Raw genomic sequence first — 27,738 nt, 5'->3', positions numbered from 1 at the left:
AGCCTCCAGACGCACAGGCTCAGCGGCCATGGCTCACGGGCCCAGCTGCTCCGCGGCATGTGGGATCTTCCCGGACCGGGGCACGAACCCGTGTCCCCTGCATTGGTAGGCGGACTCTCAACGACTGTGCCACCAGGGAAGCCATACTTCTTATTTTAAAAAGTAAATAATTATTATTCTAGGCATAAAAATAATTATAATGACCATCATTCATAAAAGAACACAACACCAAAATATTTGAATGACATAACCTTGGATTTAGGTCAGGTATTCAAATTTAATTACTATTACTTTATTAAAATTTTACTTCATTATTATTACTCTTATTTCTGTGGATTTAAGGAAACTTGACCACTGGTCAGGGCTGGTCTTGAAAATAACACTCAGAAAACACTGCATTCATCCACACCAATGTTACCCAGGTGCCAAAATGAATCTCTTTTTGATTTGCAGTACTGTGCTTTCAGCATATGCAGAGCATTGTTCTTTTGGACTTTAGAAACAGGAAAAACAAAGAGATCCTTTAAATAACCTCCACAAATTGAAATAGAATATGCCTCTCTGTGCTTTAGTGTTCCTTGGGAAATAGACTTATGTGGTACTAGTTGTACATTTCCCAAAAAAGAAAACAAAGAACAAGAGAAAAGCAAATTTCAAAACTCAAAAGAATTTTTGGAAACAGTCAAGAGCAAATGAGGGGCCTCAATAAAAAATGCACAGGCAGCCTCTAAGCACAATTTATTAATGCAGCATATAAAAGTAAAACGCCAGCCACCTCAGATACTGATGGAAATCAATAAATGTCAATGGGCACAGTGCTGCTATGATGGAAAGCTCTGCTTGTTTATTTATCTGCTACAACAGAGAAAAGTGAAAGTTGGTAACTTAGGCCAATAAAATATTAAAGATACTCTGAGGTTATTCACATTCAAAACTGCAATTACCTGCTAAGTTAAAGGGCCATTTTTCTAGGTATCGAAGCTTTATGTATCAAAGCTAATTTTATTTATTTAGCCACACCACAGGGCTTGTGGGGTCTTAGCTCCCTGACGAGGGATTGAACCCGCGCCCTCCGCAGTGAAAGCGCAGCGTCTTAACCACTGGACCGCCAGGGAGTTCCCAAAGCTAATTTTAATAGTAGCTGTCTATGCATTTACTTTTCTCATTGCTTCTTTCAATATACGTACGAAGCAGTGATCAGTTTAGCCAATATTTACAGGAGAAAGGAACAGACTTTAAGAAACTATGAAAGCAAATTTAAGAGCTCTAAATTCACGTTGTTGTTTTTTTTAAGTACACATGGGAACACACAAATGTGTTAGCAATTGGACAATCTATCATTATTGGGGAAAGGCAAAGGTCTTGAATTTCAATGGCAGCAACCCAGTGAGGCCAGAGGGTCTACAGGAAGGGTGCTCTGAAGAGGGAACATGTCTGGGAACAGAGTCTCCCTCTGTACACACTTTCTTCCATTGAGACCACTGTCATCACTAGCATGTCTTCCAAGTTTGGGGACATTCAAAGCAAGTATTCAAAGAATGATAACAGCTGACTCCTCTGGCCTGGTCAACTTTCACCCATACCAGTTTGGCCCACGCTCTCACTCCTCTACCCTTTCTGCTCAAATGTCCCCTTATTAAAGAGGCCTCCCTTGGTACTCCTCACTAAAAGAGCACACCACTGTGTATCACTCACAGTTTTCTTCCCAGCATTATCACCACTGCCTATTTTATATTTACTTGGTTATTGTCTCAGTCCCCCTCAGGAACGTCAGCTCCATAAGGACAGGGATTGGACAGTTTGATTCAATTCTATGTACCCAGTATCTGGAAAAGCAATAACTCAGTAAGTCCTTCTACTTAAACCTCACAATGATTCTGTAAGTAAACGGATGCTAAAAATAACTGGGTTCCCCAAAGTTACCCATTTGATCAGGGGGAAATTTTATGACTCAAAGTCATATCTCTGAGTTCTAAATTCTATGTTTTTTCCAGCATATCACGCAGCTTCTCATTTTGATACTATGAATTACTTTAAATCTGGAAATTCTCATCAAGTCTTTGTGGAAATGGAGCATTGTGAAGAGTAAGTGTCCACCTAAAAAGAGCACGTACTTTTTTAATTAGTTTGTTATATAATTCCTCCTTCATGTGCACAAGCAAAAACCTTTTTCCAGAAACACAGAAAAATATTCAAGTATACTTATAATTAAGAATAATATGGAAACAAAAAAAAAGTGTCACCTTTCAGGATAAATTTAGATGCTAATGCAAGGACATTAATAAATCAATGAAACTAACTGCAACTATTTAACAATTTACTAAACATTTATAGAGTATCTTTTATAGGTCAGAACCTCTGCTAAGGCCATGGAGTTATAAAGATAAATAAATAATAATCCACGTCCTTAAAAGTGTTAAATCCACTTCAAGATATAGACATATAAGTAAAAATACAATATAATGGAATCAGAGGCTTTTGTAAGTTGTTAGGAGAGCAAAGGGAATCAGTAACCAGTTCTGCCTAGGAGCATCAAACAGAAGAACTGCAGTTTGAGCTGCATCTTGGAAGATAAGTAGACATTCCCAGGTCCAATAGCAAGAGGGAGTAGCAAATATATGAAGCTGGGAAATGATATGTGTATTTCAAGGACTAGGACATTTAATATGTCTGGGCGTCAGGTACATTGAGAAGGTACAGCTGGAGATGGGACTGTCAAAGAGCATAGCAATACCACCTAAATATCCTTAAGAAGATTCAGTGAGATGATGCATGTAAAACCATCAGCATAGTGCCTCACTATGCACTGAATAATTGCTGGCACTTGGAATGGAATCGAGATTTTTATATATCCACAATTCCAAAAGAAAAAATGTCTCTTGGTATAAAAATAAATCCACTGTTTATCAAATAAAATTCTTTATTGGGGTCCCCATGTGTTTAGAAATGGCAAGCATATTATTTACACAGAGCAGTATTCAAAACCAGGGAATCCAGATAGCCATCTTATCTGATGTTTTCAGCAAGAACCGATATACGTGACAGGGAGTTTAAGAAGTAATGAAGCAATCCTGTATTTAGAACCAGCCGTGATATGGACTTCACTTGCTTGAATAACAGGCTGATTTTACAGAGAAGAGGGTGTGAGTTTGATTTCTTTTTTCATTACTCATGACTTCAATCCTTAGGGAAATGACAAGATAATTTAATTCCCAAACACTCATTTGGGAGTGTCAATGATAAATGATTGGAAATATTGCTGCTCCCATCACACGGCTTTTCTTATTGGTTCTCGCCTCCGTACTTCTTTCTTCTCTTCACTCAGCCCCAAGGAGCGAACTTGATATTGGAGCGATAAAGCTTGTCACAATAAACGTAATCTTCTGTCACAATCTTTTTCCCCTTTTCTATTGTTTCCCCCTAAAAAAATCTTCAGTTTGATCCTTGCATGGCAACTTCATACTTCTGTATGACTGAGGGACAACAGGAATTAATTTCACTGTTTGTGCCAGTCAGCACAAGAAAGTTGTAATTTTCCTTGTCACTGCATCTTACAACCTCCTAATGAGCAGCTCTAATGCTGGGCTATTGAATTACACAATAAACAAAAGTTTTCCATCATTTAACATTTGTTCAAAGACTCTGCTGCGGGTCCACGAGAGGAGAAAGAAGAGAAATGTGCACTTATCCAGTGAATTCAATCAATGCAAACTGCAAATTTAGTTATTCGGGCTATCAAAATCTGTTGTTGTTATTGTTATTGTATTAATGCCTAAATTATTTGAAAAAAATTATCCTAACCTTACATGAAAGCTTGGCCTTTGTGGACATAAATGTGCCTAACAAAAAAAAGAATGATTTTGTATTCTAATTGAAGAATTGTTTATTTTGCAAATGAGTAAAGGGAGATACTTGGGCTAGTTATGTTTGTCTGAAAGGATGTAAGGGCTTTATTACATAGAACAGGGATCAGAAACCTTTATCTTTTGGGCCAGACTGAGGTCTTATGCCCATAAAAGTCTACTGTCTCTACCTCTGGACCTATGAACTGCCAACCCACATGGCTGCACCAGGCTCTTCCTCACCACAATTCCCATTGAATAGCAGGGACTCAGTGGGAAGGACACAAGAGCCAGAACAATGCCTTCCTTCTGGGGGGCATGGCCTTCCCACCCTAGCTCCTGCCAAGCTTCCCTCCTGCTTTAGGCTTCCCTCCATACGACTCATTTAGTTCATCATAACCTCATCCCTTCAGAAAAATCTTCCTTCACCATCCTGTGCAAAAGTACAGTAGGCATTTCTAGAAGGAAAATGTGATCCCATGAAGGACCAGTGTATGGAAATTTGTATTTAAAACATTAATGACAATGGAAGTACAATTGTGCAGAAAGCATAGAAAATGAGGTTGCCCATTTAACTTTGCTTTCTGGTGCTGAGAGGTATTTGGCTCTTAAAGTACCATGACCTTAAATTGTGAACTTTCCTGTTGAAAATCTTCTTAGAATGTATTAGTGCACTTTTCATCCTGAGTAAGTAATATCACTTAGCCTTTTTTGACGATTCAGCATCTTGCAGTAGTTTGTTAAGAACAGATAGGCAGTTTCTCTTTTAAGGTAACACATTTTTCTTTCACTTGTACGCTTTTAACTAAAAGACTTTTACAAAACTATGTGGTTGAAAAATATTTTACTAAGCATTATCTTGCAAGGTGAAACATTCATTCATTCATTCTTCATGCATTCATTTACTGAGCACTTAAGTAGTTCCTACAAAGTGCAAAGCACTGTGCCAGGCTCTGGAATGCAATGGTGAAGAACATTAAAACCTCTAAGAAAGGAAGAATGTGCGGGCCAAGTGCACCTTATATTCTCTTAAGATACTGTTGAACACTCCCGAAAACCCATCTGTACACCTGCAGCATTACCATCCACGCAGCATGTGGTAGAAAGACTGCAAACACAGCATAAATGCAAGACAAATACCTCCATCTGGAAGAATCCGAAAAGATTCTCAAAGGTGACCGGGACTTAAAGAATGAGGAAGAGGAGGGGTTTAGCATTTCAACCACATTTTTCAATAACCCTACATTTTCTTGCTCTCTGTTAACAATTATTCTTAACTTTCTGGGGATCCCCGTAAAGAATCTAATAAAAAATGTTAATATATTTGTATATCCATATACCTGTACACGCACACACACACGCACACACACAACCTCTTCTTTATCAATGGACACAGGTTGCTTCCATATCTTGACTGTTGTAAATAAGGCTGCAATGAACATAATGGTGAATATATCTTCTCAAATTAGTGTTTTTGTTTTCTTCAGAAAGATACCCAAAAGTGGAATTGCTGGATTGTATGGTAGTTTTACTTTTTTCAGTAACCTCCATACTGTTTTCCATTGTGTCTGTACCAATTTACATTTCGATTAACGGTGCACAAGGGTACTCTTTTCTCCACACCTTTACCAATACTTGTTATTTCTTATCTTTTTGTTGTTAATCATCTGATGTCTTTTTGTGAGGTTGTAGTTCATTGTGACTTTGATTTGCATTTCCCTGATGATAAGTAATGTTGAGCATCTTTTCATGTGCCTGTTGGCCATCTGTATGTCTTCTTAGTAAGAATGTCTCTTCGGGTCCTCAGCCTTTTTTTTTTTTTTTTTTTCATCTTTATTGGAGTACAATTGCTTTACAGTGGTGTGTTAGTTTTTGCTTTATAACAAAGTGAATCAGTTATACATATGTTCCCCTATCTCTTCCCTCTTGCATCTCAGCCTGTTTTTTAATGGGGTTGTTTGATTTTTTTTTTTTTTCCGGTACGCGGGCCTCACTGTTGTGGCCTCTCCCGTTTGTGGAGCACAGGCTCCAGACGCGCAGGCTCAGAGGCCACGGCTCACGGGCCCAGCCACTCCGCGGCATGTGCGATCTTCCCGTACTGGGGCACAAACCTGTGTCCCCTGCATCGGCAGGTGGACTCTCAACCACTGTGCCACCAGGGAAGCCCCTGATTTTTTGATATTGAGTTGTAAGTGTTCTTTGTATATTTTGGATATTAATCCCTTATCAGATATATCACTTGTTAATATCTTCTTCCATTCAGTCAGTGGCCTTGTTGTTTTGTTGATAATTTCCTTTGCTGTGCAAATGTTTTTTAGTTAGGTGAAAACTATTTATGTATTTTTGTTTTTGTTTCCCTTACCAGAAGAGACATATCCAAAAAACTATTGCTAAGATAAATATCAAAGAGCATACTGCCAATGTTTTCTTCTAGGAGTTTTATGGATTTAGGTCTTACATTTTAGTTGTTAGTCCATTTATAGTTTATTTTTGCATATAGTGTGAGAAAGTAGTCCAGTTTGATTCATTTGCATGTAGCTGCCTAGTTTTCCCAACATCATTTATATAAGAGCCTGTCTTTTCCCCATTGTGTATTCTTGCATTCTTTGCCATAGATTAATTGCCCATATATGTGTGGGTTTATTTCTGGTCTCTTTAATATGTTCCATTAATTTATGTGTTTGTTTTGTGCCAGCACCATACTGTTTTAATTACTGTAGCTTTGGAGTATAGTTTGAAATCAGGGATCAGGGTACCTCTAGTTTTGTTCTTCTTTCACAAGATTGTTTGACCATTCAGGATCTTTTGTGTTCCCATACAAATTTTAGAATTATTTGTTCTAGTTCTTTGAAAAAAGTCATTGGTATTATGATAGGGATTGTATTGAATCTGTAGATTGCCAATGCCCCTTTTTAATAATATTAATTCTTCTAATTCATGAGCATGGTATATGTTTCCATATGTTTGTGTCAATTTCAACTTGTTTTGACATCTTATGGTTTTCAAAGCACAGGTCTCTCACCTCCTTGGTTAAATTTACTCTTAGGTATTTTATTCTTTTGATGCAATTATAAGTGGGATTGTTTTCTTAATTTCTCTTTCTGCTAATTCATTGTTACTGTAAAGAAATATAACCAAAAATATATATATATAAAATCAATTTCTGTATATTAATTTTGTATCCTGAAACTTTACTGAAATATTGTTTCTAATAGTTTTTTGTTGGTGCCTTTAAGATTTCTATATATAGTATCACGTCATCTGCAAACAGTGACATTTTATGTATTCCTTTCCAATTTGGATTTCTTACATTTTTTTTTCTTGTTTGATTACTGTGGCTAGAATATCCAGTACTATGTTGAAAACAAGTGGTGAGAATGGGCAGCCTTTTCTTATTCCTGATCTTAGAGAAAATGCTTTCAGCTTTTCACCATTGAGCATGATGTTGGCTGTGGGTTAGTCATATGTGGCCTTTACTATATTGAGGTATGTTCCCTTACTACCCAGTTTTTTGAGATTTTTATTATAAATGGATGTTGAATTCTGCCAAAAGCTTTTTCTGCATCTATTGAGATGATCATGAAATTTTTATCCTTCCTTTTGTTAATGTGGTGTACTGAATTGATTGATTTGTGGATATTGAATTATCCTTGGATCTCTGAGATAAATCCCACTTGATCATGGTGTATGAGCTTTTTCATGTGTTGTTAAATTTGGTTTGCTAATATTTTGTTGAGGATTTTTGCATTTATATTCATCAGTGATATTGGCCTGTATTTTTGTGTGTGTGTGTGGTGTCTTTATCTGGTTTCATTATCAGGGTGATGCTGGCCTTATAGAATGAGTTTGGAGGTGATTCTTCCTCTTCAATTTTCTTGAAAAGTTTGATAAGGATAAGTGTTAACTCTTCTTTAAATGTTTGACAGAATTTACCTGTGAAGCCCTCTGTTCCTGGACTTTTGTTTGTTAGGAGTTTTTTGATTACTGATTCAATGTCACTACTGGTAATCATTCTATTCATATTCTTTATTTCTTCTTAATTCAGTCTTGGGAGATTGTATGTTTCCAGGAATTCATCCATTTTTCTAGTTGCTCCAATTTGTAGGCATAGAATTGTTCGTAGTAGTATCTTTGATCCTTTGCATTTCTGTGGTGTCAGTTGTAACTTCTCTCTCATTTCTGACTTTATTTATTTGGGTCCTCTTTTTTTAATTAGTTGGTCTAAAGCTTTATTAACTTTGTTCATCTTTTCAAAGAACCACCTCTTAGTTTCATTGATCCTTTCTCTTGTTTATTTAGTCTCTTTATTTCTACTCTGATCAATATAATTTTCTTCCTTCTACTAACTTTGGGGATATTTTGTTCTTCCTTTTCTTGTTTTTTTAGGTGTAAGGTTAAGTCACTTATTTAAGATTTTTCTTATTTCCTGAGGTAGGCTTGTTTCACTCTAATTTTCCTCTTTGAACTGCTTTTGCTAAATCCCATACATTTTGGAATGTTGTGTTTCCATTTTTATTTAACTCAAGGTATTTCTTTATTTTCTCTTTGACTTTTCAATGACCCCACTGGTTGCTTAGTAGCAGATTGTTTTGATTCCACGTTTGTTTTTTCCACTTTTTTTTGTAGTTGATATCTGGTCTTATGCACTTGCAGTCAGAAAGGATGCTTGCTATGATTTCAGTCTTCTTAAATTTACTGAGATATGTTTTGTGGCCTATCATGTGATCTATCCCAGAGAATGCCCTATGTGCATTTGAAAAGAATGTGTATTCTGCTGCTTTGGAATGGAATGTTTCATATATATATATATATATATATATATATATATATATATATATATATATATATATATACTCTACTGCTTTGGAATGCAATGTTTTATATATATATATATATATATGCTCTATATATATTCCATCTGATCTAATGTGTCATTTAAGGCCAATATATCCTTATTGCATTTTTATCTGGATGGTCTGTCCATTGATGTATGTGAGAGTTAAAGTCTCTTACAATTATTCTGTTACTTTCAATTTCTCCCTTTATGTTTGTTAATATTTGCTTTATGTATTTATGTGCTTCTATGTTGGGTACATATATATTTACAATTGTTATATTTTCTTGTTGGATTGATCCCTTTATCATTATGTGATGTCCTTCTTTGTCTCTTGTTACAGACTTTGTTTTAAAGTCTATTCTGGCATTTTTGTTGTGCTGCCCACACTCATGGGCCACTCTCCAGTGGTGTCTGATCCCCATGTACTCCTTTCCTTCACACTGGCACTGACATGATGCTGTCCTGCAGCCTAGCCAGCACCTGCTTCTGCTAAGCACCATCGCCTTTGACATCATCGTGATGGCCAGCCACAGCTGGCTTAAGTCGAGTGACAATATCCACACATTCTCACTGTGATGGTGATATTTTCACAAGGGTGGCTACAGCAGGACTTACAAGGATGGCTGCCAGATCGTCATGATGTACGTGTGGGGAAGGGGAGCTGCCACCAACCCCTTCTGCAGCTTTATCATCCTGGTGATCTGTTTCATCCTCTCCTTTGCCCTCTGTGGATCCCAAATGCTTGTCCTTCTGAGACTGAATGGTGGCTTCCTGGCCCTGGCTGCTGTGTTCCAGATCATCTCCCTTGTAATTTACCATGTGAAGTACACCTAGACTTTCAACCTCATACCAACCCTCCTGTCACTACATCTATAACTGGGCCTAAGTCTTCAGATGGGCAGCCACAATCATCCTGATGGCTGTGCTTTCTTCTGTTTCCTTCCCAACTATGAAGATGGCCTTCAGGGAAATGCCAAGCCCAGGTATTTGTACACATCCACCTAAGTTGGGAAATGAGCAGAAGAAAATCACTGCTACTGAGATGGACTACAAAGAAACTGTTTTCCTCAGAATAATTTGAACTTATTTTTATGGCAATGTTCATAGAGTTAAACTAGGCAAAGTGCTAAAATAATTTGGGAGAAAATGTTTCTTAAATGGTGTTATAGTTTTATATTCATATTTTACATGTGTCTTGTAGAGTTAAACAAGACTTACTCTTTCAACTAATTATCTATAAGATGCCAATATTTTCTTATAACTATCTATACCATTTATACTGCATTTGTAAAAGAATGTGAATATTAAACATACCACTTTATAAGGTAAAAATAAGAAGGCTTCAGCAATTTGAGTAACCTAATCAAGTTTTTGTTTTTCCCGGATGGAATGGACTAGGTCTATTAAGCACTAAGGAAAAGAGGGAGATATTAGTAAAAATTGTTACTGACCCAATATTCTAAAAGAAGTACAATAAATAAATATTTTTCAAGCCTCCAGCTATTTAAAGCAAAAATATTTCTTAAATATGTATTATTTGTGAGAATTTCTAATTAATAACCTTAACAAGTGACTTCTTTCTAAGCTTCATGTTAACTTGATATGGCATTGAGGAAAGTATTTTTTCATGGCCATAGCCTGTTGCAGTAGCAAGGCCTCCTTAAGTAGTAAAATTTTAAGATAAAATTTTCTCATTTAAAGTGGTTTATAGGGTTGGAGTGTGGGAAAATGCTATACTAATAAATCTGTACTGTTTTGTGTGTGTGTGTGTGTGTGTGTGTGTGTGTGTGTGTGTGTGTGTATGTGTGTATTTAGTACCAGAATAGATGAGACTGAAAGATGGACTGGTCATGACTGATGGATAGGATTAGGCTGTTCAGTAAAGCATCAGCAGTTGGTTCCTATAACAAAAGTAACATTAAAAAAGGCTAAAGACAAGAAATGGCTTGAGTTTTTTATCTTAGTTTTGACTGGGCTCTAATCATATAGACACAGCTTCTAATAGATTGCAACTATAAGCAAAAACTTAATCTAGTTAAAAACCTGGTTTTCCTTGACAAAGAGATTTTTAAAATCTGATGCAAAACATACAACAGGAGAATTCAGGGATGTGAGATTTATCTGAATGGCAAATATATGATACACCATATGGATTTTTTTTACCCTTTGTACTTACATAGTGAAAACAATTCATTTTATATATCAAATTATTATTTTATAAGTTGTAAGAGTGAGCAATTGTAGTTTTCAATATGAACTTTTCCCAATAAAACAAGTGTTCTAATCTTGAAAATAAATAAAGTCTATTTTATCTGATATAAGTATCACTACCCCAGATTTCTTTTCATTTCTATTTGCATGGAATACCTTTTCCATATTCTCACTTTCAGTCTGTGTGTGTCTTTAGATCTGCAGTGAGCCTCTTGTAGGCAGCATATATATGTCTTGATTTTTTATCCACTCAGCCACTCCATGTCTTTTGCTTGGAGCATTAGTTCATTTACATTTAAGGTAATTATTGATAGGTATGTACTTATTGCCATTTTGTTCATTGTTTTCTGCTTGATTTTGGAGTTATTCTTTGTTCTTTTCTTCTTCTGCTGCTCTCTCCCCTGCTCACTCCCCTTGTGATTTGATGACTATAGTTAGTCTTACGTTTGGATTCCTTTCTTTTTGTTGTGTTGTTGTTACACAGTTTTGTTATATAGCTTTGGTTGGTGGTTACCATGAGGTTCGTATATAATAACCTGTGTATATATATAATTATTTTAAGTTAATGGTCCCTTAAGTTCAAAAACATTCTAACTACCCTTCATACTTACTCTCCCCATGTTCAATGTTTTCAACATCATATTTTACATTTTTTGTTTGGTGTATCCCTTTACTTATTGTGGATATATAGATGATTTTACTATTTTTGTCTTATAACCTCCGTATTAGTTTTATGAGTTGTTGATCTACTACATTTACTGTATCTTTGCCTTTACCTATGAGATCTTTTTTTTGTAATTTTTGTATTTCTAGTTATGGTCTTTTCTTTTCAGCTTAGAGAAATTCTTTGAACATTTCTTATAATGCCAGCTTAGTGGTGCTGAACTCTTGTATATTTTGCTTGTGTGTAAAATTATTTATCTGTATTTCCAATCTGAATGACAGCCTTGCTGGATAGAATATTCTTGTTTGTAGGGGTTTTTGTCTTTTACCACTTTCAATATTTTGTGCCACACTATTCTGGCATGCAGAATTTCTCCTTAAGAGTTTGCTGACTGTCTTATGGGAATTCCCTTGTACTTAATTAGCTGCTTTTCTCTCAATCCTTTGAGAATTCTCCCTTTATCTTTAATTTTTGCCATTTTATTTATAATGTATCTTGGTGTGGACTCTTTGGGTTCATCTTGCTTGGGACTCTCTGTTCTTCTCAGGCCTGGATGTCTGTTTCTTTTCTCAGATTATGGATGTTTTCAACTATTATTTCTTCCAATAAGTTCTCCACCTCTTTCTCTCTCTCTTCTACTGGGACATCTAGAATGTGAATGTTAGTACACTTGATATTGTCCCCAAAGTCTCTAAAATTATCTTCATTTTTTTTTTTTTTTTTTTGCGGTATGCGGGCCTCTCACTGTTGTGGCCTCTCCCGTTGCGGAGCACAGGCTCCGGATGCACAGGCTCAGCAGCCATGGCTCACGGGCCCAGCCGCTCCGCAGCATGTGGGATCTTCCCGGACTGGGGCACGAACCCGTATCCCCTGCATCAGCAGGCGAACTCTCAACCACTGCGCCACCAGGGAAGCCCTAAAATTATCTTCATTTTTTAAAAAGTCTTTTTTCTTTTCTGCTTGGGTGGTTTCCACTACTCTGTCTTCTAGCTTACTGACCCATTCCTCTGCATCATCTAATTTCCTGTTGATGCCTTCTAGTGTATTTTTTATTTCAGTTAAGGTATTCCTCAGCTCTGTATGGTTCTTCTCCATAGTTTCTAAATCTCTGTTAAACTTTTCACTGTGTTCATCGATTCTCCCCTGAGTTCACTGTGCATCTTTATGATCACTACCTTGAACTCTTTATTGGATGGATTGCTTATCTCCACTTTGCTTAGTTCTTCTGAAGTTCTGTCTTGTTCTTTTGCTTGGAACATATTCTTCTCCCACCTCATTTTCTGTAATTCTCTGTGTCTATTTCTGTGTATTTGGTAGATAGGTTACATTTCCTAATCTTGGAGAAGTGACCTTATGTAGGAGATGTCCTATGGGCCCAGCAGCTCACTTCCCTCTGGCCACTAGAGTTATATGCTCTAGGGGTTCCCCCTATGTGGACTGTATGCACCTTTCTATAGTGGCAGAGCCAACCACTATGCATGTGCTGGTAGGTGGGGCTGGCCCTTGGCTAGTTGGCTGCCAGGCCCCGCCTCATTCAATGGCTGCTGACCCACTAGTAGGTGGGCCTGTGTCCTGGCATGGCTGGTAAAGGGCCTGGGGGTGGAGGGCGAGGGCTGGGGCTGCTGTCAGCCCACTGGCAGGCAGGATTGTGTCCTGAGGCAGCTTCCTGGGGGACTGGTGGGTCCTGGAGCTGATGCCAGCCTGCCGGAGGATGGGTCCAGGTTCTGGCATGATTGGCTGCTTGGCCCAGGTTTCCCAGGACTCTTGTTGGCTTGCTGGTAGGAAGGTAACCCCCTGGTGCTAACCAGCTAGAGAAAGGACACTGAAATGGAGTGTCCTTGTGGTAGAATGAGTACCCTAAAAATTGCTGCTGTCGGCATCTATGTCTCCAAGGGGTATCCCAGTGGCTTCCTTCCGGTCCAAGATCAACAGATGTATCTGACCCAGGCTTCTTTCAAATTGCTGCCTCTGCACTGGAACTCAGAACATGTGAGATTTTGTGTTTGCCCTTTAAAGTGGAGTCTCTGTGTCCTACAGACTTCTGGATCTCCCATATGCAAGCCCTGCTGGCTTTCAAAGCCAGACATTCTGGGGTTTTGTCCTCCTGGTACAGGACCCCTGGGCTGGGGACCCTGATGTGGGGCTCATACCCCTCACTCTTTGGGGAGAATTTCTGTAATTGTGATTATCCTGTTGTTTGTGGAAGTGTGAATCTTGGTTATACCTTGTCTTTGCCCCTCCTACCTGTCTTGTTTCGGTTCCTTCTTTTGATCTAAAATAGGTCATAGGTATCATTTCTTAAAGGTAGGGGAGGGAACTCCTTCGTGAATGAAAATAATCTGGCCAGTCCATCCGCCCTGCTGTGTTAGACTGCGGCAGTTGCTATAGCAAATATCTGTGTTTTATGAACATCACCAAGTAACACTAGGAGTCAAAGATGAAAACAGACTTGATTAAATGCAGACTAAGTGACCTTTAAAATTATTTCATTGCTTCTGGACAGTGGTTTGGGTTATTGTGGACAAATAGCTACTCAGTAGATACTTGTGGTACTTGGGGCTGCATCTACATGAGGCCAGGAAAGCCCCCTCCATGTGTCTGCCAGAGTCTTTCCCCTTAGAAATACACACCAGCCAGCCACCTTTAATATGGAGAAACCCACAGTGAACATTAAGAAGCACAGCAAGACAGCTTATATGTGCTCAGTTCTGTTTTTCTAGCTGAATACAGTGATATATTTACCATCCCAAATTATGTTTTCTTCTGGCAAACTTGAATGCTCATGGTATCTAAAATAATCAAAAATCTTACAGAAATATACAGTACAAAATGCAACCATACTGTTAACTAAAACTATAAAGAAGGTAAGTTTTGTTTTCAATAATCTCTTAAATTTCACTCTTCCCCTGGGGCCCTCACATGACTGCTTGTGACATGCTGCTACTCTTTCTCGTCTATCTAGAAGTATTTGAGTTATAGCTCAAAACCAGTCCTTTCTTATCCCCTAATATTCAAAAATCAGATTATATTAGGGCTCCCCTGGTGGCGCAGTGGTTGAGAGTCCACCTGCCGATGCAGGGGACACGGGTTCGTGCCCCGGTCTGGGAAGATCCCACATGCCGCGGAGCGGCTGGGCCCGTGAGCCATGGCCGCTGAGCCTGCGCATCCGGAGCCTGTGCTCTGCAACGGGAGAGGCCACAACAGTGAGAGACACGCGTACCAAAAAAAAAAAAAAAAATATATATATATATATATATATATATATATATATATATATATATATATATATATGGCAAGTGGTTGAACGTTCTCCATGAATGCTCTTGGGATATGATAGCTTTAGGTATGCAATGGTTAAGAGCACAAGAGAATTCTGATTCTAATGTGTATTTGATCTACCTTTGAACAGATTACTCTCTCTCAACCGAATTCCTATTATTTAGATTGAGATTACACCTCCTCCTAGGATTGTTTTGAGGATTAAATGATATAATATATAGACACTAAGCACTGTGCATAATGCAACATAAAAGCTTAATAAGTTGCAGTGTATTTTTACCGATATTATTTTCTGCTACTCTGTTGCCATGTTATCCTGTAAGTTTTACTTTACTGCAAAAAAAAAAATCAGATTATTTTAATGTTCTGGGCTCCGACAATCTACAGCACTCAGAAACTCATTTACATTAAGGTGTAAAGGACTGATGGCTAATGGGATGTAATAAAACTTCAAGAAGTATTTATATTTTAAAACAAAGGAAATGAATCCTTAATTAATAAACATCAGGCAGGAAACAGGGTAAGTTTTCTAGAATCTCTTAAATCCCAGCATATAATTGATTTGCAATAGCATCAATAAAACTGGTTCCAAATCATATGTCTGTACAGTTCTCACTCTCAACAATAAAAGGGATCACAGTGATGAATGGTCCAAAACATTCACTGTTTCCAGCAGAACTACAGATGTTGGCAACTTCCTTCCTTGGATGTCTGAGTGACCCGAGATCTTACATGTAACTTATATATGCTGTTGTACGTCTAGTGTCTATGAGATTGATTGCATCAGGCTTAAAGAGTCTTCCATTTGAAGAACTTGTAATAAAATATTTTTTCCTCTTTAGGAAAAAGAAAAACAATAAAAGGGATGTTACTAACATGGAAGCATAGCATATAATATCAGACCCTTGCTCCTAAAGACAGGAAAGGAAGCTGACAGAATAGAATACTAAGTTCTACTGAGCAATCACATTGCTCCAAGAACTGTCTCAGGTGTCTGCACTTATTATATAATGCAATCTTAAAGTCTTTTCAAGAGGGACATAGTAGCCCTATTTTAGGTATAGGAAAACTGACATTTACAGGGATTAAATAGCATGTTCCAAATTGCATACTAATAAGGAGAAAAAACAGAAGTTTAAACAGTTTTTCTGACTCAAAATTCCATGGTCTCTGGATAGACACCTGGCTTATTCTGTCTGAACAGAGGGAATCCAATCAACAGCTACCATGTTTTAAGCACTCTCTGGACTGAGCACTGCCACATGGCAGCTTGCTTAATCCTCATCACAAATCTGTGGATAAGACACTATTTGGTCCACATTAACACCTGAAGAAACGGATGCTCAGTGTGGTAAAGGTCACAGAACTGGCAAGTGGTAAATCTGGAATTGGAGCCAAGGTCAGCCTAGGTCTAGATTCTAATTCCAAATTTACCAAAGTTTCTATGCTGTGTATTTTTTGTTTCAACTAAAAATGGGTGATGATACTCAAAGACACAGGGCAAAAAGTATTGGGGGCAGAATTGTCTCCAATTTATATATCTCTTTTATCCAAAACAGAGGAGATTCCACAGCCCATACCCACTATTGTAATGTTTGCTCCTTGATGGAAGCAAATTTTTTCTTTTATGTCTAGTCTAAGTGTTTTGGTTTTATGTCAGTTTAGTGAATACTGATAAGTTTTTGTCTCCAAGATTTACTGCTTTTGTTGTTAGTGGTAGTGTTTTAGAATTCTGGGGAAAGATACAGAGGGGAGAGGAAAATAACGAAAGGGAAAGCTCTTGGCAAAGAGGGGCTATGATAATAATACACACAATTTAAAAACAGAGAAAAAAGAGCATTAATTTAAAAGTTTTTATCTATATAATGAGAAAACAACCCTAATACCTGAAAATATCCTGTTACTTGCCTGAATTTACTTTTCACTCAGAAATTTGACTCCATGTAAAAATAGGCATATGTCTCAAGTACCCAAGTTTTTGACATATGTATATCGCTCAGTAACTTTCCATAAAAGGGAAATACCTCCTGCCATGCATTACTCATCACAGCCAAAGCATTTATATTTAATACTGCCAAATCCAGCAGTTTAAATGTACCTTTTTATCCATACCAACTCCCTTGGAAGAGGTCAGGGGCCATGATGTGTTCCCTGGATGGTCAAGGTTGTAGTCAGACAGAGAGGGACAAGAGTTTGGGAGGAGACCAATAAGGAAACCTGTGTTCCCTAGACACAACACTGAACTTATAGATAAACCCTTAAAGTTCTATTCTACTTTACTGTTTCAGATTAGCATTTAGAAAATGCTCTTCTCAAAGACTAACCGAAACAGACCTGATAATACATCTCCTTTCCAAGTATAATGATACAAATTATTCAACTGGGGCTGCTGCCGTAATTCTCTAAATCACAGAACTGGATGAAATTGTTGTAATACCTTGTTCATGATAATGACTGTGATGATGATAACATAAAAAAATAATACCCAATTCACGATAGTGTCATAAGGTCTAATGGGGGAGGGCGGTTATTTAAAGTATGTGGCACAGAGTAAGTCCTCAATAATGCTACTTCCTCCCCAATCTCTTTTAAAGTGAAGCAGTTAAATTCCCAGCAACATGTCTGGAATCCAACTCTAAGCATCAGGATTACACATGGAAGAGATGAAAGACTGTGAACTATGTTCTGTAATGTAGAATGAAAACCTAGTTGGATACTGACACTATTCGTTTCATTTTAAACACTCAAGAAATAAATAAATAAATAAATAAATAAACAAAAGACAGGATCCTTTGTGGAGCATCCTTTGATTCTTGTTCCCAACCTAGGCTTAGGAAACTCAACAGTGTCTCCAGCTGAATGGGTGGGTACCAAGAAATTGACAAACATTTCTCACAAATAGTTTAAATTACTGCCACTGAAAACAAAAAAAAATCACAAAGTATTTTGGGAATAAAACATGGGGAAAGGTTTTCTCTGGAATCAAAAGGCTGCTAGATCACTGCTCTAGGATATTAAGTCTCTAAACTGTAATAAGAATAAAATATAATAGATGGAAAGCGCAGAGCTTTCACCTTTGATTATATAGTTACTTGTGTTTACAAAAGATGAACTCTACATAATATGTAAGTGTGTACGTGTCTGTTAACAGACGGAATCCAACCGGGCTTACTAAGTGAAATAGATTACAAGGAAAGCATGCCATTTGCCGTATGCTCACAATTGTTATTTCTTTTATTTGTTGTTTTATCATTTGTTTTGTATTTTTAATTAATTCTTTTTTTTTTTTTAAACAGAAGACAAAGCCCTTATTTGGAAGTGATGTAAAAACAAAGGACTGAATCGGAGAGTCACGCTTTGCTGACCAAGATCCAGAAGTAAGCTGTTTGTTTTAGGGTAGACAGGATTTGAAGCATCTGGGTAAAAGCATGTAAGGGGAAGCATTCAATATCTTCTGAAGCTGAGCCATGAATACCATGTAAACAAGTCAGGAAAACAATGTATTGTACATTAAAAAGCACATTTTCTCATCTGCAAGTTTTATGTTGCTTTTGTTTTGGAGGTATAGATATATACATCTCCTTAGGAAATGACAGATGCTCTATAACTAAGCTGTTATACTCAGAGTGTGGTCCATGGGTGAGCATCATTGGTGTTTCCTGAGAGCCTGTCAGAAATGCATAATCTCAGGCCCCACCCTAGACCTACTGAATCAGAATCTGCATTTTAACCCAGGTGACTCAGGCTCATTAAATTTCAAGAAGCACAACTGTGAAAAAACAATTGCACTTGACTTTCTATAGCATTCAGGGACCCCTTTCACACCCAAGGATCCTGCACGTGCCAAGCATTGTTCTTAGAGTTTCATATAATTATTCTCAGTGTATCTCACCCTGGTCACATATTAGAATTGCCCAGAGAGAATTTTTTAAACAAGATTATCAGGCCCTACTCCAGATAACATAATTTAATTAGTCTGAGACAGGGTCTGAGCAAAGGTCTTTTTAAGCTCTCCTGATAGATCAAATATGCAGTCAAGGTTGGAACCAATTGCATTATCCCATTTAATTTTTACCTGCAAACATAAAGGTGCGTATGATTACATTTGCAGAGGAGCTTGCTCATGGTTGCAAAACATGCATTTAAACTCGTCTTTCTGATTTCGAACGCTCACGCTTGCCGTTTAAATCTACCAAAGTGTTGGGGACCTTCATGCCATCCGATTGCAAGCTCCCCATGTGTGATTATCCCAACTTGCTATACTCTGTTGGAAAGTCTCTGAGAGAGAGGAGAAAAGAGAGTGGACTCTGGGACCTTAAGGTTGGGCAAGGCTAGGATAGAAAGATGAAGAACCATACAACTGCTTCTCCACAAAAACAGCCCGGCCCGGTGCTGAACCCATTGAGAGTATTCAACAGACCAAGAATGGGCTGGTGAGTCACAGGGGGGAGGTGTGGATCTACACACACGATCCCAAATTCGATTAGCACATGAGTTTACAAGAGACAACCAGGTGTGTTTACAAAAGTACCCTGGCAAACACATGAAAGGATGCTCAACATCACTAATCATTAGAGAAATGCAAATCAAAACTACAATGAGATATCATCTCACACCAGTCAGAATGGCCATCAGCAAAAAATCTACAAACATAAACGCTGGAGAGGGTGTGGGGAAAAGGGAACCCTCTTGCACTGTTGGTGGGAATGTAAATTGATACAGCCACTGTGGAGAGCAGTATGGAGGTTCCTTAAAAAACTAAAAATAGAATTACCATATGACCCAGCAATCCCACTACTGGGTATATACCCTGAGAAAACCATAATTTGAAAAGAGTCACGTACCACAATGTTCATTGCAGCTCTATTTACAATAGCCAGGACATGGAAGCAACCTAAGTGTCCATCAACAGATGAATGGATAAAGAAGATGTGGCACATACATACAATGGAATATTACTCAGCCGTAAAAAGAAACAAAATTGAGTTATTTGTAGTGAGGTGGGTGGACCTAGAGTCTGTCATAAAGAGTGAAGTAAGTCAGAAAGAGAAAAACAAATACAGTATACTAACACATATATATGGAATCTAAAAAAAAAAAAAGGTCATGAAGAACCTTATTTTATAAAGGAATAAAGACGCAGACCTACTAGAGAATGGACTTGAGGACACGTGGAGGGGGAAGGATAAGCTGGGACAAAGTGAGAGAGTGGCATGGACATATATACACTATCAAATGTAAAACAGATAGCTAGTAGGAAGAAGCCACATAGCACAGGGAGATCAGCTCGGTGCTTTGTGACCACCTAGAGGGGTGGGATAGGGAGGGTGGGAGGGAGGGAGGCGCAAGAGGGAGGAGATATGGGGATATATGTATAGCTGATTCACTTTGTTATAAAGCAGAAACTAACACACCATTGTAAAGCAATTTTACTCCAATAAAGATGTTTAAAAAAAAAAAGTACCCTGGGCACAGCCTCTGGACCAAGTAACCTACCCTTTGTGGGCTGCTCTATCACTGCAGTCCCATCAACACACGTGCGAGCAAAAGATAGCCTGAAATTTCAACTGATTATACCAACATGGGATGACCAGTCAGAGGCTAATGTGTGGAATGTTCCTACAGAGTCAGGGAGGATGTGAGTCATGACTTCACGCATCATTTAAACAAGGCATGTGTAGATTCTTTTAAGCATTTGCCATAAATGGCTCCTTATATCACCATCTGTTCACTTTAGGTACAAGAAATATTATAAGATCATTCTTGTTACATAGATTTCCAGTTTGCAGTTTTGAAAAGCATTTCTCCTATCTTTTGAGAAATGTGCAAATAAGTAAGAAGAAATGGGCATTTTCTTTTACAAACTATACTTGCAATGGTGTTAAGACAATCTCTCTGTCAGCTGGCCCAACTCCAGGGACTGAGTCTCTCTCAGGGAGCCTTGAAAATCCTAGTGTAATCCTAAAATGTGGATGTTGACTTTGAAAGTCTAATTTAACTGACAGGTGTGTGAAATGGCACATAGAAAACTCCCCATTGGGGACAGTAAAAATGCTGGGGAGTAACAGTTAAGGAGAATGACAATGATATAACCTCACTTATTTTCTCATTATATATGATCCTTTTCTAACACAGAAATTTATTTTTGTGATACGTAAGATTGTACTCACATTTATAAACACCTGTTTTTAAAGTAAATGTCAAAATTACACAGACTGGAAAGTCTGCCTTCTGGGAAAAACTGACATATAACACACATTACTTCTGTGGGGCGGCGGGGGGGGGGGGGGGAAGCAACCCTCTCTTTAAATGGGAGATGGCAGTGTTCTACCTTTGAACTATGGATATATTAACTTCAAGCCAATGAAATTCTGAAAAGAAAACACAGTGATGAGAAAAATCATAATGCTGAAAGAGTTTAATAATTTGTTCTATTTTGCATATAAATTCTGTGTATGCTAATGTCTGACTTCACTCAATGTCACATTAATCAAAGGTCACAATGTTTTAAAGCACTAAGATTTTAGCATTACTTCAGGATAAGAGAAGAATAAGAAAATAACTAAGTTTGCAAATATGAAGAAAAACTTTAGTTTTATTTTAGGGATCCTCTGCCTGAATGTGCAGTTCTGAAAAAGCTGCTATTTTAAATAAATGATAAACCCCTTATATCTTGGCTCATGGAGCTTCATGTTCACTGAGTCTAGAGAAGTTGATACCATTTGCAGGGTCCAGGAAGAGGGAATCAGATTATGAGCAGTGAGCACCTGCGTCCTCTGCGCAATTCAGAGGCGCTCTGCCCCCTGGTGGACTGTTCAAGCATAGGCTTTGAGAAAGGGTTTGGAAGCCTCATTTCCCGCCCCCTTCTCCTACTGGCCTCTTCTCATCTGAAAACTCCAGTAGAAGCCCCAAGTTGAAAGCTTTTGCCCATTCGTTTCGGTTAAAAATTTCCTTTGATATAATAATAAAAACCCTCGGCTACCTAATCAGCCCTGCACGGCTAAAATAAGAACTATATGAGATCAACGTGTTATCGTTGGTTATCATGGCTTTCCATAGGTAAGAAAAAAGCAGAGAAGTGGAAAATGAGACACTGAGGAGAGACGTGGAAGCGGTGAGGGCCTTTGGAGTCTGGGAAACAACTGGAAATCTCTGGACAATAAAGAGAAAAGAGAGTTTTAAAATGACTGAGAGGGGCTTCCCTGGCGGCGCAGTAGTTGAGAATCCGCCTGCTAATGCAAGGGACACGGGTTCGAGCTCTGGTCTGGGAAGATCCCACATGCCACGGAGCAACTAGGCCCATGCGCCACAACTACTGAGCCTGCGCGTCTGGAGCCTGTGCTCCGCAACAACAGAGGCCGCGATAGTGAGAGGGCCGCGCACCGCGATGAAGAGTGGCCCCCGCTCGCCGCAACTAGAGAAAGTCCTCACACAGAAACGAAGACCCAACACAGCCAAAAATAAATAAATAAATTAAAAAGTCAAGCATTTGAAGCCCTTTAAAAAAAAAAAAAAAATGACAGAGAGGGTGCTCCAGGAAATGAGGTGCTCCAGGAAATGAAATGTTCGGCAGTTCCCTCTGGGCCAGCAGAACCACAGCAAACCGTCTCTTCTGCTCCCTTTCGGCCTCTTGGCTGTGTGTCGCCAGCCCAGGGGGTAAGTCTGAAAGGCTCCAAGCCTCAGTTGCTTCTAGCTTAGCCATGTTTCTCCCATTTGGGCTAGTTTGGTCTTCCCCAGTGCAAGCTTTCTCAAATAGCCCTTAAGGTTTTCTCAGCTACAGGTGCCCTGCACCCACAAAGAAGGCCGTGACAAAATCATGGCTAAAGAGGAAGCATCCTCTGCTGAGAGCTTAGAAATCTTGATAAGCGCTTTACGTGTACAGGCTCTAAGCCTTTGCAACAAAGCGCAAACCACACAGCGATAACAAGCTCTATGTGCAGCTCAAACCTAGAACTTCCCGATTCCAAAAGCTATGTTTTCTGTCTACTTCTCCAGTGCTCAGATAGGTTGGTCTCCTCCTCTTAGGTCTCCCCCAGGCCTGCTTCTAACTCAGGTCCTCCCTTTCCTTTTTCTGTATTTCAAGCACCATGTAGTACCTTGGAATCTAATTCCCCAGCCTAGAGACTAAACATTCCTTCTAAGAATGCTGATCTGGAAAACCCCTGGGATAGTGGAACTGACTTGCCCTCTTTGCAGACTGTGTCTAATTCCTTTTAAAATCTTCCTCCGGATATAAACTAAATCCCTCAAATTGTGGCAGTACTTGTACCAGAGTATCATTTGTCATCAGCTTTTCTCTCTTGAAGGTTCAAACTCCTAATTGCAACCCAGAATCCAGTGAACCAGTCTTTCCATAATAATAGAATTACCACCCAATGCTTTTTAGGACACAAAAAAGGACTTTTATTTCATTATTTTCCTAAACTTCATTTTGAATTACACATGTTTTGAAAGGTGGAAAAGGCAATCTGCAGTCACATTAACTCCATCAAATACACATAATCTGAGTTTTTGCTGCTTCAGTGAATTACAGTCCACTCAGGGTTTCCTGACGCAAGAAGATAATACTAAGATAATAGAGAGGAAGAATGAAGAAGATTGGTCTGTAGAAAATGTGTTGAAGTCAATAACTGTTCATTCATAGGTGCAGTGTCCATTCTTAGAAAGGAAACTCTAAAATTCCTAGAAACACAAGACAATATTGGTATTTGGGGATGAACACACATTCATATATTTGTGTGAAATTTTGTGCAGTTCAACAGTATGGAAAATGTTATTTGTTACCACAGCCAATGAAAATATACTTTCATTTCTATGACGGTTAAATATTTCCATCTCCCATATAATGTTCTGCAAAAAAGCCATACTATGCTATAGGCAGCAGTAACTGAAAAGGCGCTTAACAGTCTTAACTACATACCCCTAGGATGAAAAATACACTTTGCATAATCATGTGCGATGGTGGATGAGAAGTCTGGATCTCTTATAACTACAAGGGTTTACAAGCTTCTACTTCATACAGTATGACCCCAATCCAGCCAAATAGTCAAGCAAAAATTTAGGTAGGTCATCTATAAGTGGCAAACAACCCGTTTGACTAAATTGACCATGTTTTGTTAATAGGAGGACACAATCATTGCAGGTGCCCTATACAGAAATTACTTGTAAATGGCTATTGGTTTCAATTAATTTTGCCCTCTTAGGCTCCTAGAAGTTGGCTTAATTGCTTCTTAGGCCCAAGAAAAAGCCTTAACAAAAAGACAAACATATTAATAACATAAAAATAAATATCACGCTCTGTGCACAGTCTTCTCGGTAGTAAGCTAGATTTCTCCATGGGAGAAATGTCACAAAAAATGAACAGACAGACGTGGGGATACAGCAGAAATTTAGGATTACCTAATGCCTACAATTTTCTCTTACTCCAGTGACAGGTGTCAATGTTGATCAAAATTTTCTTTTGTACTTAGTTTACGTGTGAATCTTGGAACAGGATATTTTCAAGAGTCATTACGCCAGAGTAAAGGGCTGCACAGCAGGGAAGCAGTGTACTTCAGCTCAATACATCTATTGTCTGACAGTCTGGACTGGGGAGCTTCAAGCAGGGAGTGAATCCATTTTACAAAGACAACTTGTTTCTGCAGACAAAAGGTATCACCTGCAGAAAGCTCTCTAAAGAACGGAGTGTGAATCTTCTTTGGCATAATAAATGTTCCACAGACATTCATTTTTCATGCAGGTAATCCTTGGGGGCTACTCCATTTTATTCAGATCATGCGTATTTCATCTATTAGTGTGTGATCTTGCCCTGTGTCGGGGAGTCCTCAGAGTGAATTTGAGATAACAACTAAGTATTTTTAGAATTTGAAAAAAAAAAGAGATAAATGTAAAGTATTACTGATAGTATGTATTTTCATTGAAGTGTCAGGTCAATGACAAATTTCCAAGGTTCAAAAGCTTGTTAGTTCCCTGGTTGCCCAGTAAGTCTGAGGTTTGGTTCCGTGAGTTACAGGAAAACAGGCTCAACGTTAGCTTCTCTAAGCTTTTTGAAAGTCCTTGCATGTCCTTTTCTAATAATCTTTGTTCCTACTCAAACTTCAATAGCAAGGGAAAAGAAACAGGTTTTTATCTTTAACATGGTTTTTAGAGGTTTTACTATTTTGAAGATTTTTGGAGAAAGGAGCTAGTTCTATTGGTTACTTTACATGTTAGCACACAAAGGAATTACAGATGGGAAGGAGAGTGCAAATGACTGTCAGAAAAAAGTCTCATGCATTTAAGATTTTTTACAAGTCGAAATATACATCCTCCTGTTGCCACCCATTCCTTAGTTGTATAAGAACCATTTCCATCTCATCTGTCTCCTTCATTGCTCACTCAATTGGGATTAAAAATACTTTTCTTGCAAAGGAACTTATATATCTTGTACCCATCAGTTTCATCAGTGGCGTTAATAAGAAATATAGCAGCAGCTTGGGTTGAGTCACCCATCATAGCCCCCATTTCTGGGGATTTCATGGTGTAAAATGACAGGTACATGAAATTAGGAGGAAAAAGCAATCTGCAGACTTTGGCACTAGCACACGTAACATTTTGTTTGAGTTGTTAAGGAATGAGGTTTGACAATCACTACACAGGAATTACAAAATTAGAGATCTGCAGACAACAAACAATCATAGGCATTGGTTTTCAGCTTAATGCCCCCATCCACCCCCCACCCCATATAGTTTCAATTATAATAAAAATAGAGATCTTAACATCAGAATTTTGCTGTTAACTCTTCAAGCCACACGTAGGGTTTGAAGCACCAAATCCACAAGTTTCTCCAATCAAGTTTAAATGAACAAAAACTGAATGAAGACTGAAGGGTGCCAAAGTAACTGTTCTTAAGCGAAGCTGTAACACAAAGTTCTCCCCCAAACACAGGGTATTAGTGTCTAGTTCAAGTACTGCCAGGCTGTATGTAGATCATGTCTCAGACAGGCTCCAGACAAGAACGACAAGTACTTCTGGTTCTAGGGGGCATCATCTGTGATACCAAAGCAGGGCAGGGATCCCTTTTCTATCATCGATTTTCTGAAAGTTGCAACCCCCCTTGCGATGGGCTGTGGCAGGGTCGGTGCTGAAACTGGGGTTGGAGGGGAGAAAGTGAGCCCCCTCCTCAGCTGTTTGAACAGTTCTCCTTTAGAGCTCTCGCAGGGCTGTCCTGGCTTCTCAGGATCCATTGCCCTTGCTCAGAAGAGAGCCTCACTCCGACCCAGTAACAGTCAAAGAGTCGACCTACCTGTGGAACCAGACACAGCATGGTCCCCCAAAGGCCGCTTAGGCGACCCCACTGCAATGGACAAGTCAGCTTGTGCACTTAAAGCGTATCAGTTTATGGAGCGCTTGTTTGAAGTCCTCGTTGGACATGGTATAGATGATGGGGTTGATGAGGGAGTTGACATAGCCCAGCCACGTGAAGAAGTCAAAGATGGCCTGGTGGAACCAGCAGGCATCCTTGCAGATAGGCATCACCAGGGAGATGATGAAGAAGGGCAGCCAACACACGATGAACGCTCCCAAAATGATTCCCAGGGTCTTGGTGGCTTTGCGCTCCCTAGCGGCCATGAGTTTCTTCTTCTCCAGCAGGGCGTCGGAGACTCGCACTTTGACTTGGTTCACGTGCACAGGAGACCCCGATTCGCTGGGTAAGTCTGCAGCCCGCGAATTAATGGAGGTGACGGAAGACGTGGACCCGGGCGAGTCAGTAACCAGCTGGGCTCGGGTCAGACGCTTGCCGGTTCTGTTGGGCGTCTGTTTCAAAATCCGGGAGCGGGCTTCCACGTAGATGCGGCCATAGAGGGCGATGAGCAGCAGGGTGGGGAAGTAGAAAGCGCCCACCGTGGAGTAGACAGTGTAGAGGATGTGATCTGTGTTCACCACGCAGTTCGACACCTCCTCCTCGGCTTTGGCCTGACGCCAGAGGAAGGGCGGCAGCGAGATGGAGATGGAGAAGACCCACACGAGCGCGATCATGACCGCCGCCCTCTTGGGAGTCCTTTTAGCCGAGTACTCCACGGCGTCCGTGATCGCCCAGTAGCGGTCCAGGGCGATGACACAGAGGTGCAAAATGGAAGCAGTGCAACAGGTGATGTCCGATGACAGCCAGAAGTCGCACACCACCTGGCCCAGCGTCCAGCGTCCCGTGACCGTGTACATGGTGCTGACGGGCATGACCAGGATGGATACCAGCAGGTCGGTGACCGCCAGGGAGGCGATCAGGTAGTTGGCGGGGGTATGCAGCTTCCGCGTCCGGTACACAGTGGCGATCACAAACGCATTGGAGAGCGTGGTGGCCAAGGTGAAGAGCGCCAGCAGCACGACCAGTACTACTTTCCAGGGCAGGGCTATGGAGTCCTGGTAAATGTAGCTCTCGGCGCTGCAGTTGTGGGAGGGAGCAGCAGAGACGTTGGCTTGCGAAAGCCCCGTCTGGGAGCTCACGGACAGCGGCGGGGCACACTGAGCGCCCGCTTCCTCCATGTCTCTCCAAGCGCAGCTCTCGGGCATGGAGAGGACGAGGACGAGGAAAGGACCGCTGAAGGGACCAGAGTCTTGTCCCCTGGTGGCTAGTCGGATCCGTGGGTTCCTCAATTACTCCTCCACCCAGGTTCCCAGGTGAACCTAGAGGTCAAGGGCGAGGCAGACGAGGCCGGCGGGCGCGTCCCCTGCACTTCGGGGCGCCCGTCGCTGCCGCCGCGTTTCTGGCTGTTCCTCTCTACGCCCCGTCTTAGCCCCGGGTTGCTAAGGGCTGGTCCACAGAGCCCCGCTGCGCTCCGGCTCCCACCGGGGCGTCTAGAGGAGGAGGCTGTGGTTTTGTTTGAGGAGGGAGCATCGGCCAGGTGGGAGGTCTTACCCCAGTTGCT

The 27,738-nt window shown here is 39.8% G+C and overlaps 1 protein-coding gene and 1 pseudogene across 1 annotated transcript; one reads left to right on the top strand and one right to left on the bottom strand.

The window, feature by feature from the left end:
- Positions 1-9,684, top strand: part of LOC132437179 (p53 apoptosis effector related to PMP-22 pseudogene) — a 62,127-nt pseudogene extending 52,443 nt beyond the window's left edge.
- A 16,498-nt stretch (positions 9,685-26,182) lies between these two features.
- On the bottom strand, positions 26,183-27,382 carry HTR1B (5-hydroxytryptamine receptor 1B). Its single transcript, XM_060030633.1, has one exon. It carries the CDS (start codon positions 27,380-27,382, stop codon positions 26,183-26,185), a length of 1,200 nt encoding a protein of 399 aa, XP_059886616.1.
- Positions 27,383-27,738: the final 356 nt, after the last annotated feature.

Source organism: Delphinus delphis, chromosome 14, assembly GCF_949987515.2.
Source record: "Delphinus delphis chromosome 14, mDelDel1.2, whole genome shotgun sequence".
Taxonomy (NCBI): domain Eukaryota; kingdom Metazoa; phylum Chordata; class Mammalia; order Artiodactyla; family Delphinidae; genus Delphinus; species Delphinus delphis.
The sequence above is the reverse complement of the archived record's forward strand: the minus strand, read 5'-3'. Positions and strand labels throughout refer to the sequence as shown.